The 21,391-nt window shown below is 36.6% G+C and overlaps 1 protein-coding gene across 18 annotated transcripts in view; it reads left to right on the forward strand.

Annotated features, from left to right (window-relative positions):
- Nucleotides 1–21,391, forward strand: part of Eip74EF (Ecdysone-induced protein E74) — a 399,127-nt gene that overhangs the window by 373,272 nt on the left and 4,464 nt on the right. For 17 of the 18 annotated variants that reach the window (XM_067791371.1, XM_067791373.1, XM_067791379.1 and 14 more), the window contains 3 exons: nucleotides 1,981–2,361; nucleotides 4,030–4,245; nucleotides 20,542–21,338. In XM_067791371.1, the coding sequence (XP_067647472.1) occupies nucleotides 1,981–2,361; nucleotides 4,030–4,245; nucleotides 20,542–21,272 (1,328 nt within the window). In that variant the 3' untranslated portion in view covers nucleotides 21,273–21,338. The remainder of the gene's footprint in view (nucleotides 1–1,980; nucleotides 2,362–4,029; nucleotides 4,246–20,541; nucleotides 21,339–21,391) is intronic. The other variant, XM_067791369.1, reaches the window with a different exon arrangement.

Consider the following 21,391-nt stretch of genomic DNA (forward strand, 5'->3'; position numbering starts at 1 on the left):
AAATAATGCCGGTATATTAAATTAGCTTGTATTTCTTAGGTTAGATTAGATAGGCAAGTATTGCATTACGTATAGTGGCAAAAGTACATTCAATACTGATACAGTTATACAAGTCATTGTAGTGCGAGCACCAGCTAAGCAGAGGATTATTTTTAGCAAATTTTTAACGACAAAGGGGTAAATAAAAAGGAACGTAGTGTCTGGATACTCTAGGGGGAACAGCAAAAAACAAACGGCTGAGAAGACCCGCAGAATAAATTTCTCCAATAATGAGCTTATGGATAAACAATACCCCCAGTAATATTCTCCGATTTTCCAGAGTGGGTAAGCTAATAAGCAGAAGTACACTTCTGTATGGAGGAAAGTGAGTCCCAATTAAGGCCACGCAATGCTGATATCAAAAATTGTTTTTGAACTGACTCAAGACGCTTTATATGATTTTGAGAAAATGTGTCCATACTTAGTGTTACCATAATTTGTTTGACGACAATACATTAAAAACCCCAACTAGGTACCAGGACTTATGTTATAATATAACTTCAACCTATTGGCGAATTCTAAAATGTTTCTAAAACCTAGCTTAGTAGCAGGCATGTATGCCTATCGTGAGCCTTAATCCTTCTCTCTTTGGAGATATAAGATAGTTTGTGAATCTAACGTCGTAGGATTTTCACATGATCTTAGAAATTTGGCAACGGATCGAGACATCTTCTCATCGGCATTTTCGTTACCTTCTATCCGTTGATGACCGAGACCCCAGTACAGATGTATGATCCGGCCTGAACGACGTTTTCCCAATGTTTCTTTACATTGCAGGAAACTTCTTAATGAAGTACTGTGTGAGATTATTGCCTTAATCGCCACCTGACTATCAATATATGTACATATTGACGCGACAGAATTTCTGCTGCTTTCTTCATGGCTACAATTTCTGCATGAAAGACACTTCAGTGATCTGGCTGACTAAAGGATCTACTTATTTCGACACTAAACAGCAGACCCGACCCCTTCCGTTAGTTTGCAACCATCGGTATACGATGCGTACAGTTAGTATTAGGAGAATTATCGATCTTCAAAACAATGATCGCACCTGAAACTTATTATGATGTGCGCATTATAAAAATGATGTGCGGAATGTAAACCATATGGAAATGTGCCTCTTTGTTTGAGCACTTAACTCATGACAAGATAAAAAAAAAATACGAAAAATAAATGTTCAGCATCCTGGAAAAGCAGCAAAATGTTCCACGTTGGTAAATACTATAAAGTAATTATAAGTGACATTTGACTCTATTATTCCTTATTTACATTATTGTTACATATGTATACCTTGCGCAAATAATTGTTGACAAAAACTGAAAATGCCAAAGAAGTAAATGACTTCCTGGGAGAAATTATGGCCTGAATGAAAACCTTTACAACAATGTATCACTCATTGAAATCAATGATCAAATATATGGGTTATAAACAAAAAACCTTATTTCGCTGGGTGTTTAAAAAAATTGTCCCTATTTTTAAAAACCTCGATGAAGTAAGTATTCGAATCAGGAGGGCACATTTTCAGCTTTTTTAGTGATTCGCTCTAGTGAAACACTGTTATTACCCAAAACTCCGAAATAATAAAAAAATAGGCTTTCCCGGTTCACCAAACTTGCTAAAAGCTTTGTTGTGAGATAAAGTCGAACTTTGACTGTGGTCAATAAAGATTTTCGATCATATTGCCTTTGGTATTATGGTGCTCATTCGAAAAAAACTTGAAATCTAATAAGGCCCGAATGTCCCAAGTTAATCAGTAACCTTATTGATCAAACTAAGGCTATTATTCGCCAATAAACTTTCAATTTGGTGAAAAATAGTGACCTTGCGGAAAGTGAAATCTTGCATTTATGTTCATACTTTGATAAATAAGAAGAAGGAAGAAGAATAGCTAATAGAAAACAAATATTTTATCTGTTAATTTTCATTTTCTTCTATTTATAGATACTGAAATTCCGGTTATAAAACAATCAACAAGTCCAGGTCCATTGCTAACTCACCACCAGCATCATCATCACCAGCAACAAGCATCACAACACCAGCAACTACCACAGGACACCACCTATTCGGGATCTCCAAGTATTATACATATAAAAGCGGAACAAAATGTAGTACTCTCACCACAACACCAACAACAACAAGGCCAACAGCAACAACAACATGTGAATGGCCTACCACAGCATAGCGGTCCGCTGGCGGGATCTGGTACGAACTCCAACCAACTTCAACCGCTGGCCATACCACATCGACCATTGCTTCATAATCTTCTGAGTGGCGGTTCTATACATAATTCCCATCACAGAACATACGGAGCAGCTACCACAGGTGAGTTTTCTGCGGAGTCAAGTAAGATGTACATAAGATTGTAGAATTCCTTTCAGAATCAATGCAGTTGAATCAGCAAATGAATGAAAACTTCTGCTTCTATAATAAATTTTGGGTATATATAAGTAATTACTAAATATCAAAAATTTTAGATATGTAAGTACGTTTATGCCGTAAAGATCCAGGCAAGACTATTCCCTTTGTTGCCTGAATAGAAAATTCTGTTTATCTAGTTTTTCCTAGATTTTATAGCTGGAAAAAAATTATATCTAAATATGTAGATGCTTAAAGAGGCATATCTATCTTTCCTAGATTATGCTTTATACTGACTGGATAGAAAGTTAAATATATGTAGGTGCTGTAATGGGTCTCTTTATTTTCTCCTGGATTATTATAAATGCAGCCTGAATAATTCTCTTTCTTTAGGAAATCTTTCAGGTTTTTTCTACAGGTACTACACGCTGCATTGATGGGACCCTATATCTATCTGAATAGAAAATTCTATCTAGGCGCTGTAGGGGATCTGACCAATTTTCCTATGCTAAATAGACAACATTAGCTGGTGTCATTCTAAGATATTGTACTTATTTTTTAGCGTTTTCTTTTCTGAAATAAATTGTTGCCTAAGTAAATTGTAAAGCCTTAATAGTGTTACTCCTACCCCAGAAAATTGTCAACATTTATAGTGCATACAAAGAACATTTCATCTCACCATATTCACTCATATCACAAATCACACAAGAAGATTGCGCACTGCGCATGTAAAGATTAGATCACCTCTTTTTTATGGGCAATTCTTACGTCATTTTCCTTTAGCTCTTGTTTTTTCTCTCTTTCTTTCATTCGCTCAAACAGTCAACTGTGACGTAGATGCGCAGAACGCAGCAATTTTGAACTCGTGAATGTGCAATCTGGTAGGTGATCTGTGCACTCATATTAACAGAGTATATGTGGAACTCAAGAGCGAATTGAGAGTTGCACTGCCACACCGTCATTTAATACAGGGTAAAAGTGTGACGCTTTTGCGTTGCGAGCAGGCAATAATTTTCACAAAAGAACGAAATACCCCGTAAAGGCGTTGCCTGTTTTTTAGAATAGAACAACAACCCTTGCGCGGCGTACAAAAAGCGTAACACTATAGCCAGAAAAGAAAACGCTATTAATCTACATATTTTTTGTTTGATCAATTTTTGAAAATTTTAAGTGTCAAGTCCTTTCATTTCATATATATATGTCTATAGTTGCTGTAATTTAATCAAGTTAAGCTCTGCATTTGCAATGTATAATATAATATTATTTGAAATGAATTAAGTCTGAATTTTAATTGATTTTGCGGTGCATACCTCTTAATATATTTCTTCATACCAAGGTCTCAGATCGTAACTCTATTCTAAATGGCATTTCGTCCCGTATATTCGTTAACCATGTATTTTTGAAAAATTCAGTTTTTAATGTGAAAATAAATTCATGGTTTTAAGCTCCTTCTTTACCACGTATCTACATTTTTTAATGAAGTTCGTAAGTTGTTGCGTTAGGTTTCTTCGCTTTCCCGAAAATTTCTAAATTGTATATACGTGGTTAACAAAAAAACGGGACGATATGCCAAAAGATATAGTTTTTTACAATCGAGATAAAAAATGCATACTTTAAAATTGTATTTGCTTATAGGTTCATTTCCTCCGAGTCCAGCTGATAGCGGTGTTTCTGACGTAGATAGTTCGAGTTCAGGAGGGCAACCGTGTAGTGATGAGATAAAAGCGAGGCTCGGTTTACCAACACATTGTCACCCGCATGCATCTCATATACCATCAGGAACATTTTTACATCCTAACCTTTACCAAAATTCTGCGTCATTAAGGAATATATGGAATCGGAGTGTTGGAAGTAAGTAGTACATATTTAATTTATCTGGAAAAGTTGAAAGTAAGCAGCACATATGTATATCCAATAAAAAATTATTTAAAAAGAAAATTTATGAACTTAAGAAATGAATACATAAGATTGGCATCCATTATAAAGAATTAGGTGGGCCGAAGATTTCGATACAAATAATATTGGATAGTCCACGATATGCAATGTAATCGATTTCGGTAGCAGCAATCGAAAAAGCCATTTAACAAAAAAATACTTATCCTTTAGCAGTAAAGAATTAGAAAGGTTGGAAATCTCTGTACTTTTTCATGAATAAAAATGCCAGCAACCACTTTTTGAATGCCAGCAACTACTTTTCCCCAAGTAGTGCAACATTAATAAAGTGACTCTATTTTTTTCCTCTCTCTTTTTTATTTGCCATCTCTGTTATTGGCGTCGTTGATAATCGTCATTTTAAAATAATAAAAAATAAATCGGATTGGCACTCGAGATTTGATTTTTCAGCTACCGCATTTTCAATAAAATTTTATATAGTATTATAATGATAATTTGAAGCGTATGGCACAAATAACCGCCCGTGAATGGTGTCTGGCAATATTATCTCTCAATATCTAATGATATTATCTACTACATATCGTCCTGTACCGGGAAATTGGCCCACGGCTAAAACTTGCGGTTGTGCTCACCTACATAGCACACGGTAACATCAATCTTTCTGACGCATTTTATTTGTCAAAAGAGAAGTAACGTCTGGCGGCTCTGGGATCTTGGAATACTATTAAATAATTCATTGAAAACTGTCAATTATATTACACAAGCTCCAGATAGCACAATAATCCTTTTAGATAGAAGTAAATAAAACTAGATAAAAATCCCGCTGCGTTTTTATGGCCCTGCACGAAATGATGCCATAACTACGAGTTAACTATAAATCTGTTTGAAAACGCTAAATAAACTAACGTTCTTTGATTGTTATTCTTCTATGACGATGGCCGACAAAAATCAGAACCAAAACATAGTGAGCCGTGGTTTCTTTTATGCAACGCTGCATGACTTCACATTTAGTTTTAAAGCTGACTTCTTTGGAGTTATTTTCGGTATACCCGTAAAAAGTCAACTACTAGTTAGCTTCGCTGCAAAAAACGCGAGTACTCCATGCATGCATGTATGGAGTACTCGCTATGGACCAAGCGAGTGCTCCAAAACTAACTCCAATTCATACAACAAATATGGTCCAATTAACATTGCTATGTCCTAGGACTGGACCATATACTCCAGCTCACACATGCCCTCATGATCCAACGATTTTTCCAGGGTTGCCTTCAGTAATGGCAGGTTTTTTTTCTGTAGTGGACCGTTTAGTAGAAATAGGGCAGCTGTGAAAAATTTGGAGAGTTTACACACGCAAGTCATTTTCTGTCAAAAATGTCTCATGCACATACAACTTGTATGAGAGCAACCTAAATTGAATTTGCTGTGTGAAAACCTAACTTGATTTCCAATTTTTGTTCTGCGTGACATTTAGATTTGACGTTTGCACAAATGCTTTACATTGTCGCAACGCATGCTTATTTGGGTTCGGGCAAAAAACGCCGGTTGTTGGCGTGCGCTAAAAAAACGCAGTGCGGTTTTATTAGGTTGGCATGTAAAAGCCTTATGACTAAATATTTATCAAATCGCCCTAATTGTCTCAATAATAAACATACACCAGCTCGTATATAAATACGTACACATGAACATTGTATGTTTTTACACAGTTTTAACATTTACAATGATTTCAAATTAAAATTTACTAAATTCGCGAATATTTACGCAATGCAATTACCAAATGTGTTGGTATGTAAATGCGTTTATCCCAAAGCGCGAGAGTAACTCATTTATATACATATGTAGATATGCATGTGTAATCGCAATCCCCTCTTACTAAAATAATATTTCCACGCTCTCTGTAGTAACTCTCTTCGAATCATCGTATATACATATTTACATATGTAAGTACGTACATGCACTTAAGAGTATGTGTGTCTCAAATGTTTCTTCACTGCCGACTACTGACGCTTTGTTGATGCTGCTTGCGTCGACTTAACGTTGTTGGTATACATTTTCTAAAGGTTCATAAAATCAAACTGATAAATATGTTTGCATGTCAGTATCAATGTGCACAGTTTTTGTTTCCATATGTGCATGGCATTGTATATGCATTTTATTGCGTTCGTCATTTGTTTATATTTTTGTATGTATGAATGCATCTGTGGTCATCGACACATTGCCTTTGCACGAATTCTGAAGGTCACAACTACATGCTCAACATAACAGCAAAGCGTATTGAATTGAGTGAAAATCAAAATATATGAGCGTATTTATCCGGCAAGAGTATAAGGCTTTTGGAGTAGATAGAGTGCGTGCATTAGTACCCCACATGCATACTGTTGCTCCACATATTCATACAAACATACATATCCACATGCATCATACGTACCCTGTAGAGAAAATTTAAGAGTCGCGCAAGTCGGCAACTTCACGCAACAGGTTTAAGGACCACCTCCGAACTGGTGCTAGTCGGATGCTCAGCGGGTCAATCGGCAGCCACCGTTGTACCAACACCGCTCAAGTATGATCAATGCGTATTTAAATTAACCATTCAAAGGAAGCGACAGTCTCAGACCCCCTACGACTGAACCTGTTCAAAATGCGTTCTAAAGGTCTTAAAACGAGGTTATTGTTTTTTCGCAGGGTATCATAATGTTAAAAGTGTCAGTTGGAAGCAATTGGAAGAGATAGAATAAGAGCTAGTATCTCCCCAAAGGTTTCGCGCACTCTTATCGATGTTGATGGTATTTTGCCTGATGTAAATCCGGTACGTTCCGGTAACAAGCACTATTAAAGTACAAGGCAGACCATCTCGGAAATGGTTTAATATATTACTATTTTGAACTTTTGTTGCCATCCTGCTCGCCACCCCCTAGTCCCATGAGGAACAGGTCTTGCCACGGGTAATGAAGGTTGCCAATTGGATAGGAGAAGGTATAAAGTGCACTACGCAACCCCTTGAACGAGCAATAGCAGTAGATTGTGCTTCAAAGAAGCATTGTTTAGTACAATAAAAACCCGAAATTATATTCAAAGCTAATAAATTATTTTCTATGAATCAGCAGGCTTATAGTCACTTACTCGTTGACCCATTAATCTGTTTAAGACCCTAAAGCCCATGGGGCTAGTACCCGTTACTCCCCGTTATGAAAAATTAATGGGAGAAGTACTTACTATTATAATAATTGATTCTTGGTTCAGTTTTGCACAGCTCCGTACTAGGCCAATTACAAATTTTTTGTTGTGCTTACTTGTAACTGCTTTAAGTAAGTAAATGTTTCATACCTAATTGTCCTACGAATGTCTTCGTCATATTTTTAAAGAATCGTTTCTTTAAATTTATTAATATGAAAAATTGCAATAAATTTGCTGCTTTTGTTTTGCACAACAGTGTATATATGACTTAATGGCTATTTTAATAGCCTTTTTTTTGTAAAGTAAAAGTGGGTAATTTTTTTCTTGCCCCTAAAATAGTAAACTTCTAGTTAACTTGTAGCTTGCAATTGATATTTTTTTCTGTGGGGTTTATTAGCGTATGTATATATATGCACGTAAGTGGACATTTACCAGGGCGTATGAGTAACATATTTACATGGTAGAACACGGTTGCCACACCATGCTTTCATTTGGGACCAAAAAGGACAAAATCTAAGAAAAAATGACCAAATTCTTGTTTTATTTGATTGTGATACAAGCAATTCACAAAAGTGTCGTAGTCGTTGTCAAATATAAAATTTCAGGATGTTTCCATAGCTTCCTATACAAAATTTTAATAAACTTAGCGAATAGAAGACTTAATTCCAATTGCACAAACAAAAACACTACTTTTAGGTATTATATTTTCAAATTTCTAGGAAAGTCTATGCCTTTACTAACTATACGTTTTGAATGTGGTTTTGCTGACATAGCTCTTAGTTTCAGCATTATGTTGTTGATTTAGTAAGAAAAGGCTCAAAAACTTGCGTTTTGGTGTAGCCGAACTATGAGCAAACTCAGTAAATCATAAATGATGCTTACTTTTTCCCCTGAACGTTGAAATTTCATACCAAAGCCTAGATTTAGTAAGTGTGCTTTTTGAAAAACCCACATTTACTTAGTCTAGCCCAGGATTCAGATTAAAAATCAAACGTCTTAAAAGTTTCAACTGTGCAATAACGGAACCTGATTACATTTAAGTAGGTACTAGAAATTAGTTAACAGCGTTGTTATTGAAGTTTATGGGGTTCTGTACCTACGAGAATAAAACACAAAACACTTCTTTCGAAATCAAATCTTTTTTACATTTGCCTCAAAATCTGAATATAAAAGTAATTTTGTTCAATCGCGATTCGTTATTCATTTATAAAGCCTGACTTACAGTTAAAATATTTCTTATGCCGAGCTACTTAGTTTTCAAGTATTCAGCGTGCCTTTGTAAAAAATTTTGAATGTGTTACCAAACATAAAACCAATTAGTTTCATTATTTTACTTAGTTTTAAATTCAAATTTTAACTCGACGGCCATCGTAATGGCTCCATCAGTGGAAAGCCCTGCCAAATTTTTTAGAGGCACATGTGCATTTAAAAAAAATTTTCTTAGCTCAACTAGTGAAAAAAATCTATCACGAAAAGTGTTTGATAACCGATTGAAATATCTGGATACTAAAACAAGAATTATATCTGATAAGTCCGTGTAATGTGTTTGCCCTTAGACCCTTGACTTTTCTTATTAATGCCTCGCCTAAAATATCTCCTATGAAATGTCATTTGTCTGCTACATTTTATTGACTGAGCATTTTTTGTGGTAAGATTTCCATATACATAAGTAAATTGAAAATTATATGTGGGTTAATTAAAGTGTGCCAAATGTTGTGGGCAGAGTTGTGAATTTTAACCTCAGTAAAAAAGGAAGAAAAGTTCCAAAACCGCGGCTACTGCCTAAAAAGGACCAAAATTGAAAAAACAAAAAAGACCATCGGACCAAATGGGGTTGGAAGGGACCATTTTTGGTCCAAATGGTCGAAAGTGGCAACAGTGTGATAGAATCCAAATGAAGAATTTATAGGCCAAAAATATAAAAGTCAAGGCTGTGTTTTGCTTAAAGAATCTGTTTTAATTTTTAATTAATTCAAAATTTTCTACACGAACGATGGGAGCTAAGACATATTTCTGAAAACGACGTTCGAGCTCAAAAGAAGATGAGAGAGAAATATGGAGCTGTCCAGCAACGACAAAATTGAATATCAACTTTTCAAATTCCACCGTAATTATAAAGAATAGTTTTACCGAGTCCCTTTCAACTTATAGATAAAATTTAGTGGCGGTATTTTCCGCTTTTTTTCGACCCAGTTTTCTATGCATCTAAGCTGCCATTTTTACTCGGTTTGCTAGCATAATAGTTTAAATGGTGGTAGGTATCAGATTATTTTGCGATCTTTTACTCAGACTACATAGTTTGCTCTACCACCTTAGTTGAAGGCTTCGCATAAACTGTAAAGCATACAAGTTACGCAAGTTTTGAAGTTTCTGAAGAGATATATATTATCAGTATGCCAATCCCGCTGGTAAGGTGCGTTACACAAGGAGATCAAAATTGAGCGACTAAAAAATCTAAAGTGGCGAAGAATAATCGATTCATCACATTTTTTTTTTCAGGTTTGCTATTGCAGAAAAACTACTTAACTAACCTGAATGTTATTTTTTTCTATAGTTTTTAAAAGTTAAGAAAGTTGGTCATATGGGGAAGTGAATAATAGAAAACTTGTTTAGCAAAATCTGATTAGAGGAATTAAAACTACTTCCTGACTGAACTTCCGACAAAACCAAATTAAAAAAAAGAATTATACAGAAAGAAACTAGAAAGCAGCATTAGAAGCAACCTTAATTTCTTTATCTACTACTTATTTCTATTTGTGAGTATTAAGTACCCCGAAAAATTTAATATTGTAACGAATTTACTGAAATTCCACTTATTCCAAATCTTCTGCTAACGTTCGAATCACTAAACTGTTGAATAAAGAACTCCAATATTGAATAATGCAAAAATGGTCTTTATTAGACTACTTGAAAATAACACTTATACTTCGCAAATGATAGCTTGCTTAAATCAAACTGATTCGTTGTGCCTCAACTGTTGCTGCTTTAATACTGTTTGGTTTCCTCGTTGGCATATTTCTAGGCGTTTCTATATCTAGAATTTACTAGTTAGTTACCAGCTATACAATTTCCAGCTATTACTACGTTTATAGCTTCTCATATGCGCGTGTATGTGAGTGATACTTGCACAAATGATTGCCCAATTTTGGGAGTATCTCAGATATATGCATGTGTTTGTGCGTTGCTCTCCGCTGCTTGTATGGACATATGTATAGACATAATGATTGATTTATTGATGTGCATACAAGTCACTGCTTAGTGTTGGCTTAGAGATGATAGTATCCCTTAGTGTTGCTAATATTCGTCACAATATGTTAACTTTGGGAAGAACACTATACCTGGAATATGTAAATTTAAAGAAGTGTAAGCAATCAGGTGTAAATTTACATGCGTAAATAATACGTAAGTTAATCATAGTACAATTTTTCTGTATAAGAGGTGAGAAAATCAATAGAGATGAGAAAACTGAATTTCGTACGAGTACAGTACAAACACGCATGTTCTGTACATACAATTATTTTGTACACTAAGGCTTGTTTTTGGAATGAACATATATTGTGGTTAAGAAAGAAGCCTGAAAAGAGTACTACCAAATCCATTTCTGAGTGTTTTCCACCCATTTTAAAAGGTATTTTCTTTTTTTGATTCGAAAGTCTTAGGTGAAAGTTAATGGAATCCGATGGATACCCATAGCATTTCCTTCTTATTTTTCGGACCTTTTTCAAAAAAATTCACAAATAAAAATTAAATCCGGACTCTTATTTTTAAGGACAATAAAAGTCCGGCCTTTAGCTATGAAACGGCTCATTAAAAGGCAACGAATTTCTTACCAATAGATTTTTCTAAATATCTAAACTCGAAAGGTTTGTGGTCATTTGAAAGTTTTTATACTAATGCCACAAATTTTTCATAGAAAAACGAGATCCAGCTCTCATTTTACTATACTTATGGGGAAATCCGCCAAACTTTGGTTTTTTTGGAGCAAAAAATTTTTTTTTGAAACATGGTATCACGCAAATATCTTTTTGTTAGGAAGATTGAAGGGTAAATTGGAGCTATAATGCATCGCCGTTACTCGAGCAAAATATATATAAATTGAGGTCGCAATGTTAAATATACATTTACCTCAACACTTCTGTACCGATTATATCGAAATATGGAGATATATGCAGCTGTTAGCTATGTAAAATTTTTTTGATACACGAGACCCGGTTTTGTAGATATCGGTAAAAATATAAAACCGAATAACCGCCAAATATTTTTTAATGCAAACTTTGCAACACATTTATTTTAACACATTTTTACCGATTCTTTTTAAACTTTAAAGACATAGCCATGTGAACGAAGTATGTTTGGGTAAAAAAATTTTAATACCTGAGATCCGGTTTTGGAGATATAGATAAAAATATAAACCCGGAAAACCTTAATTTTTTTTTACTTATTTAAACACTTCTTAACCGATTGTGTTGAAATTTTATTAGGTGTGTACATATCTATGTGGGTTATATTTAGGGAAAATTTTGTTGATACCCTAAACCCGGTTTTAGAGATATCGGCAAAAATATGAAACCGGGTAACCGTCAAATATTTCATACCCGTTTGTTAATTTTTTCTCTACACCACAGAAGTATACCATTAATTACCTCATCTTGGAATATTCACGCAAGGAAAGTTATCGATGTTTGTACATGGGGCAAATATATGAAATTTTCGCCAAAAATTGGCAATCGTCTAAAAGTATAGAAAAAAAATTTTTTTTTTGTTAAATTTTGTACCAGATTTGTATTTCCGTTCATTTACTTTTAAATAAAACCTGGTTTAAAAAAAATTTAAAAAATTTGTCTACACTCTTTGACGATTGCCAATTTTTCTCGAAAATTTCATATATTTGCCCCATGTACAAACATCAATAACTTTCCTTGCGTAAATATTTCAAAATGAGCCAATTGATGGTATACCACTGTGGTGTAGAGAAAAAATTAACAAACTGGTATGAAGTGATAAAAGTAAAATTCTAGCTGTGCCCACAAAAAAACATGCTCTTGAAAAAAATTTACGCAACCAACTGCTTCCAGTTTTCTGCCTCTACCTTCAAAACTGAAAGGGGCACATCGAATTTGAAGCCCCAGGTATTTTTAGTCCCTAATAGGCTATTATCGTGAATAATCCAAATTTCAATACTCAGTTGCCTCAAAAAGCTATAAGCAAAAAACTGTCAATTTTGAAAATGACAAAAAAAAAAGTATCGCTATTTTGATTGATGATAGTTTTGAGTATTGGAGGGGCACATTAATTTTGCTTATACTTTTAGAATCTCCGTCTCAAAAACAACATTGAGCTTAAATTCCATAGCGTTTCAGCGATTCCTCAAAATTTTATCGAAAAAATTCAAAAAAAAAAAAAAATCAAGGGTATCGCTTGAAAAAGTGTAAAAATCGACGTTTTTTACGTTTCCAAGTTCTGCAAATACTTACTATCAACTTTCTTGATTTTTAAAATCATCAGATCGGAGAGTCAAAATGTCTAACTTAATGTCCTTGTACTTTTTTCTGGCCTTAAGTGTTTTGCCCGTGTGTAAAACCCGAGTATCCAAAAAAGTAAAAGTTTTTGGGATTTGCCCTTATACTTTTACATAGTAAACTTGCACCTGTTTTTTCGCCATAAAGTTTGATCCAATCGAGATATTGTCTCGAAATTTGATATACCGTTTTTTGTTGAAACAATAAGTATACTGTATGAAAAAACGACTAAGTCTTAATGCGCTGATGTATCTTAAATAATTAATAAATTGAAATTGAATTGAAATCACTTGGAAGAGCCGTTCCATGGTTATAGGGTCGGAAATTTACTCTGTCCTTATAAAATAAAAACCCATATTAAATAAAAGTCCACATTAATAAAATAGCTTTTTCTGAAGAATTTTTATTATAAAAGGAATAACAGTTTGGGTCCCTGGTTTTTTCAATTATTATTTACTGAAATACTATCTGACTTACAGTAATCACAAAATGCAGTGCACTTTTTGCTGTTCCGTACAAATGGTTGCATATTTTGGATCTTTTCTTACTTAAAAAGGTTTCTTTTTTGGACATGAACCATACAAGGTTAATGCAGTTAAAAATTTGTTTGATAAAGTTATGGCTTGCATTTAGTTAGGACGAAAACTTAAAAAGTTCGCACAATTTAACCCATATCGAGGAATGCTTCAAATATAATGTTACGAATATTAGCAACACTAAGGGGTACTGCCATCTCTAAGCCGATGCTAAGCAGTGACTTGATGCACATCAATAATTCAATCATTATGTCTACACATATGTACGTACACACATCTGAGATATGCAATATAATTGTAGAAGTGTCGCTCACAAACACACGCGCATGAGCTGTGAGAGAAGCTATAAAAATTGTGCATCTGTAGTTATAGCTGAGAAACTTATAGCAGATAACCAACTAGTAGATTCTAGAACAGAACCGCTTAGAAATGTCAACGAGTAAACCAAACAGTATAAAAGGCGACACCAGTAGAGGCGCGAGAATCAGTTTCGATTAAGCACGCTATCTGTCGAGCAATAGAAGTGTTATTTTGAAAGTACTTGAATAAAGGCCATTTTGCATTGTTAAATATTGGAGTTATTTATTCAACAGTTTAGTGATTCGAACTTAGCAGAAGGTTGCAAATAAGAGGATTTGCAGTAAATTCGTTACAATTGGTGTCAGAAGAGGAATTGTTGAATAAATTCCGAAGATTGGGAATACAACTTGGACATGGCAAAGTGGAGTGAATTGAAGATCCAGCAACTGAAGAAGGAGTTGGACAGCTGTGGATTAAATACAACTGGCTATAAACTCGAACTTCAGGCACAAATACGAGAGGCAATGGAATTAGAGGCAATTAACGTGGAAGAGTATGTCTTTCATCTTGATGGCGAGGAGACAACAAAAATTTAAAAGAAAAACGAAACATCGCAGACAGTTACCAGCACAGACTTGAACATGATATTGGCTGCAATATCTGCACAAACATCGACAGTAGCATCAATGTCGTCGCAATTGGCATCTCAACTGGAATCACAGGAGGCACGTATATCCGAAATGTCGGCACAAATTTCAGCGCAGATATCATCTCAGATCTCTACACAACTTGAAGAGCATTAAGTCCGTATATCATCTAAGCTGGAAGCGCGCATGGAAGAGAAACTTTAAGAGGTCGTATACAGGAGCTGCAACTAAATCGCCCAGTTGTTTCAGCAAGCAATACGAAGGTAAAAACTCCATCTTTTGATGGCTCTGTTCCTTTCCAGGTTTTTAAGATTCAGTTTGAGAAGACCGCAGCAGTGAACAACTGGAGTGCTGAAGATAAAGTTGCTGCACTATTCGTGGCATTGAAAGGATCTGCTTCTGAAATCCTACAGACCATTCCAGAGGGAGAGCGGAACAACTACGAAACAATGATGAGCGCTCTAGAGAGGCGATACGGAAGCGAACACAGGAAGCAGGCATGCTTAACGAACGAAACGATATCATTTCGTTACGATAATCAACGCTAATAAACGAAACGAAGTCACTTCGTTTCGTTTATTAACGTTAAGAACGTCAAATTAACGTTAATTTGACGATCTTAACGTTAATAAACGAAACAAAGTGACTTCGTTTCGTTTATTAGCGTTGATTATCGTAACGAAATGATATCGTTTCGTTCGTTAAGCATGCCTGACAGGAAGCAGATATACCAAATAGAGTTGCAAAACCGCTACCAAAAAGCTAATGAGACTTTGAAAGAGTTTGCTTCGGATGTTGAAAGGTTGGCTCATTTGGCAAATGCGGACGCACCCGTGGAATACACCGAGAGGGTAAAAATCCAGAGTTTTATAAATGGCATACGGGACGTAGAAACGAAGCGAGCGATATATGCAAACCCAAAACCCACATTCGCAGAAACGGTATCCCATGCACTGACTCAGGAAACAGCGCCACTTTTGAGTAAGCCTGCATACAAAGCTCATCGAGTGCAAGTGGAAAGGCCAGACTGGGTAGACACAATTTTGGAAGCATTAAAAGGAACGAAGCAGAAAAACGATGGTGCCGTCAAATGCTTTAAATGTGGAAAGCCAGGGCATATTGCACGTTATTGCAGTACCAATCCTAACAGTTCCGGCAATGTGGGTGGCCCTAAACGCAGAGCTGAAGGAGATGAGCAAATCTCAAAATCCACTCAATCGTTAAACTAAAGCGAGTCAGCCGCAAGGGGCGACAGCTGGCTCCCTCAATTGAATGCCCCATAATCTCTATCTCGGCCACCGTGGTGTGATGGTAGCGTGCTCCGCCTATCACACCGTATGCCCTGGGTTCAACTCCCGGGCAAAGCAACATCAAAATTTTAGAAATAAGATTTTTCAATTAGAAGAAAATTTTTCTAAGCGGGGTCGCTCCTCGGCAGTGTCTGGCAAGCGCTCCGATTGTATTTCTGCCATGAAAAGCTCTCAGTGAAAACTCATCTGCCTTGCAGATGCCGTTCGGAGTCGGCATAAAACATGTAGGTCCCGTCCGGCCAATTTGTAGGGAAGAATCAAGAGGAGCACGACGCAAATTGGAAGAGAAGCTCGGCCTTAGATCTCTTCGGAGGTTATCGCGCCTTACATTTATTTATTTTTTTAATCTCTATCTCGCAAATTGGAAGAAGGTCAAGCAATCTTACTGTCGGTGGACATGTGGATGGAAAGGAACGTTTACTGACTGTAGATACGGGTGCATCCCATTCCATCATTCGATCAGATTTAGTCAACAAGAAGATAAGACCATTGCTTGGAGCAAGATTACGTACAGCCACGGGAGAGAACACCCGGGTAATTGTAGAAGTAGCATGTGAAGTAGCAATTGGGAACGTCACAGTACTACACAATTTTATAGTGGCAGAGATTGTTGATGAAATCATAATTGGAGTGGACTTCTTAATCGACCAAGGCATCAAGATCGATATGCAAATAGTCAGCAAATACCACCAAAATCCGAAGCAGTCATCTGGGCAAAGGTTTATGGAGATTGTGGGACAAACAAATTGTGGGTTGTCGAGGCAGCAAACAAATCGACACCGAATGTACTTGTACGAAAAACCCTGGCTATGAGAAAACAAAATGGACGTATTCCGGTAAGAGTACTCAGCGAGTTCAAGTCACCACTCAAACTGACCAAAGGAGCTATTTTGGGAAGATGCCAAGAGGCTGAAGTAATAATTAACTGTGAACAGCTCCAGGAACACTTTTCATCTAGTAATACTGATCTTTCAAATGACATCACGGCATGGATGGAGGGGCTAGAGGAATATAAGCAGAGTAAGGCAAACCAACTGCTCCTAAAGTATGCAAACATATTTGACCAGGATGGTTCCAAACCAGGGCGCACCAATGTTGTGAAACATCAAATTGACATTGGAGACGCGCGGCCGATACGTCAAGCTCCTCGTAGTGTTCCACTGGCGAAGCGGGAAGTTGTGAGTCAAATCGTACAAGAAATGAGCGACAACGGCATCATCGAACCATCAGCTAGTCCATGGAGCTCACCGGTAGTACTTGTAAAGAAGAAGGATGGAAAAATGAGATTTTGCGTGGACTACCGGAAGTTGAATTACATTACGAAAAAGGATAACCCATTGCCAAAAATTGACGACACTCTAGGCTCGCTCTCTGGTACGAAATGGTTTTCCACACTGGACTTGAAAAGCGGATATTGGCAAGTGGAAGTGAAGGAGGACGACAAAGAGAAAACAGCCTTCAGCGTCAGAGATGGTCTTTGGCAATTTACAGTATGTAATGCCTTCTGGACTATGTAATGCACCAGCTACTTTTGAAAGACTCATGGATCAGGTACTGAAAGGACTACAATGGAAAACATGCTTAGTGTACCTAGACGACATCATCGTATTGGGAAAGAACTTCGCAGAACATCTGAAGAGCTTGGAGGAGGTTTTCCAAAGAATAGGTGGTGCTGGTCTGAAACTAAGTTCCAAAAAGTGTTCGCTGTTTAAAAAGTAAGTAAATTATTTGGGTCACAAGTTAACGACAAAAGGCATCTGTACTGCGAATGAAAAGATGGAGGCAGTAAACGATTGACCAAGACCACTGAACCTGCATGAATTGAGAAGTTTCCTTGGGTTGTGCACATATTACCGCAGATTTGTACCAAACTTTTCCAGCGTAGCTCATAGCCTCCATGAGCTTACAAGAAAAAATAAAGCATTTGAATGGAAGAAGGAACAAGAAGTAGCTTTCCAAACATTGAAGGAGCGTTTGTGCACTGCCCCAAAGTTGGCATATCCGATTCCAGGAGCAACGTTTATTCTAGATACAGATGAGACTGGATATGCTATAGGAGCCGTTTTATCACAATTGGTCGATGGACACGAGAAGGTAGTTGCATATTACAGCCGTTCAATTGGAAAAACAGAGAGGAACTACTGCATTACATGGAGAGAGCTGTTGGCATTGGTAGAGTGCATTAAACATTTTCACAAATACCTCTACGGCCAGCGATTCCGCGTCAGGACAGATCACGCAGCGTTGAAATGCTTTCTACAGTTCCGTAATCCGGAAGGCTAATTGGCACGGTGGATCGTGCGACTACAAAGCTATGACTTTTCCATTGAGCATCGAGTACCCATGGAAATGCTGATGCAATGTCACGAAGACCATGTAGTTTGGAATGCAAGCACTGTTCAAAGGCCGAGGCTAAATAAGACACTATAGATGTCCGGCTAATTACTATAACGTGTACGGATGAATGGAACAAGGAACAACTAAGAAAGTGTCAGCTAGAAGATACAGATCTGTCACATGTTATGCAAGGGCTCGAACGAAACGAAAGACCAAGCAGAGAGGAGATGTCAGCAGAGAGTGCCATTGCGAAGTCATATTGGGCACAGTGGAATTTAGAATTGATATCCGGTTGCTTGCATCGAGTATGGGAGAGTGAGGAAGGTCAATGCAAGAAGAAACTGATAGTTGTTCCCAGAAAGAGGATTCCTGACGTGCTCAGCGAGCTGCATAACGATCCAAGCGGAGGTCATCTTGGAAGCACGAAGACGCTCGAGAAGATTAAGCAGAGATTCTATTGGGTTGGTTGCCGTCAGTCGGTCACTGAGTGGATTGCAAACTGCGAGGTTTGCAGCAGAGCGAAAGGGCCCAACACCCGAAGTCATGGCCAGATGAAAGAATAAAACTCAGGTGCACCATTTGAAAGGATCGCCATGGATGTCGCAGGTCCATTTCCTATTAGCAACCGCGGAAACAAATACGTACTGGTGGTTATGGAGGAGGATTTGCAGTAAATTCGTTACAATAAAATAGATTATAAATGAAAACTTGTATGGAAATGTACATATATAGTTAATTACACTGGCACATAAAAAAGTAGTCCGTACAACCTCAAGATCAGGAGATATTTGCGAAAAAGTCATAAGTACTGAAATTGCGGCTACGAAAACAGCTTAAAATTTAAAGATATTCCTATGGAATTCATATGTTCTGAATAGGAATTCCAAGTATGTATTTGGGTTTGAACACTGATTTGATAGGTATGAAATAGGAAAAGAGCTATATCGGTTTTACTTTAGAGCTTAAAATGCTCTACAGTCTTCATTTGTCATCCGATTTCAATCCTTTTTTTTTTTAAGAAAGCTCTTGAGATTTAAAATTGCATACTGGTGAATTTTTACGATAATGCAGCTTTCTGATTATTCTAATAAATTTAAGTAAACAAAAACATGTTCCAAATAATTGTAGAGCCAACCCAAAACGATACTAGAAGTAAAAAAAAGTTTTTGTAGGGGTCATTTTCTCATGTGAACATTGTTCACAAAAAATGTTTTATAACGGCCTTAAGTGATAAAAAAAATCACAAATAATATTTTTTGTTGGGGTTTTTTGCGATCAGTTCAATAAATAGTGTTGCCCCTGAGGATGCTGGAATATTCAGCGAAACGTGGGGCGTAAAGTGAATTAATCGTTTTATTTGCACCAGCATAAATTAGATCAGACTATCCTACAAATCATAAAAGACACAAATAATATTATTTATATTTTCGATTGGGCATGCCCTACAATAATTTGGAACTGCTTTTTGTTTACTAAAATTAATTTTTCAAATCGGATGACAAATGAAGACTTTAGCGCGTTTTTGGCGCTAAATTTTAACATTGGGCCGGTGTAAGGCGAGGGCAAAAGTAAAAAAGGAAGTTCCTATAAAATCAGAGGTCAAATCCAGATACATGCGTCGAGTTCTTATTCAGAACATCTAAATCACTATAACTATCCTTAATTTAATTGAAAAATTTTTCATTTTTATAACCCCAGTTTTAGTACTTATGACTTTTCACTTATGACTTTTTTCGAGATTTTGAGGATATACGCAAATGTGAGCCCGTATTATGTTTTAAGATCCGTTATCGAAACTCAATTTTTAAATAACATAACCTCCGGAATGGTGTATCGTATTAATGGCATATGTGAACTAGTGACAAATAGTACTCGTAAGATCCATAACTCTTTTTTATTTTTAGAAATAGAAATTGGCAGTTGCATCGTTATCGTCTGAGTGAAAATGGTTTTCAGTCACTGATCGTAAAACGTAATATGTCCCCTGATCATAAGAAAATAATGTTTTTTTTTTTTTTTTTATTTCAAAATTATCTATTTTCTTTGTTTATTATTCATTTTCTTAATACAAAAACAGAAGAAACTGAAAAGAATTGAGCATACTGACTTATATTATAGCCATTTCGATCCTTCCAAAGATCTCTTCAGATGTATTGTATTTTTAAAATAGAAATTAGAGCCTATCCGAGCATTTTTTTGTTGTATGAACAAAACTATTAGCATTTGGCTTACTACGCACTAAGTATGCTACGGTACATGCATACGAGGGCTACAATTATCTTGGACCTGATGACTCTTTTTTTTATTTGGACAACGGTTTATTAAAGCCCGTACTCTAGTAATAAACTTGAAATGTTTAAGTAAAAATTATAGTTTATAAGAGTAATAAATATGGTACATATATGATATTAATAAATATATATATTCATTTTAGTGCCGGATGGATACTACTTGCCACTTGCTAACAGTACGAGTCCATCAAATGGTACGTCGGTTAGCAGCAGCAGTGCTGCGAATGGCGGTACCGTTGGTACGCTGAATAACGGTAATTCGGGAGCATACTCAACGACACCTTATTTCACAACGCCTTCCCCGCCACGTGCTAATCCCGGCATCACATCACATCATTCCCTGCACGCACACCAACAACACTTACACCACCATCAGCATTCCACGCTGGCAAATAGTCAAGCGACCGCTGCTGGCGGTGTGCTGCATCAACCAAGTGTGATACAGCCAGCCACGTCCAATGTCAATTATGATCTCTCCTATATGCTGGAGCTAGGTGCTTTTCCACAGCGAAAAGTCAAAAAACCTCGTAAGCCAAAAATTGAAATGGGTGTAAAGCGAAGAAGTCGGGAAGGCTCTACAACCTACTTATGGGAATTCCTACTTAAGCTTCTGCAGGATCGTGAATATTGTCCGCGGTTTATTAAGTGGACCAATCGCGAGAAGGGTGTTTTCAAATTGGTGGACTCAAAGGCGGTATCAAGACTATGGGGCATGCATAAAAATAAACCAGATATGAATTATGAGACCATGGGACGGGCACTTCGATATTACTACCAGCGCGGTATTCTGGCCAAAGTGGATGGCCAACGGCTAGTCTATCAATTTGTGGACGTGCCAAAGGATATTGTAGAAATCGATTGTAATGGAGTGTAAGCGTATGTGTGGTTAAACCGATGACAAATACACAACGTCGATTAAGGAGCTGTACATTCCATTGAGGTAAATTGGATTAACTCAATTACGAATAAATATACTTAAGATTTATTCTAATC

This window comes from Eurosta solidaginis, chromosome 5 (assembly GCF_040869045.1).
Source record: "Eurosta solidaginis isolate ZX-2024a chromosome 5, ASM4086904v1, whole genome shotgun sequence".
NCBI classification, from domain to species: Eukaryota; Metazoa; Arthropoda; class Insecta; order Diptera; family Tephritidae; genus Eurosta; species Eurosta solidaginis.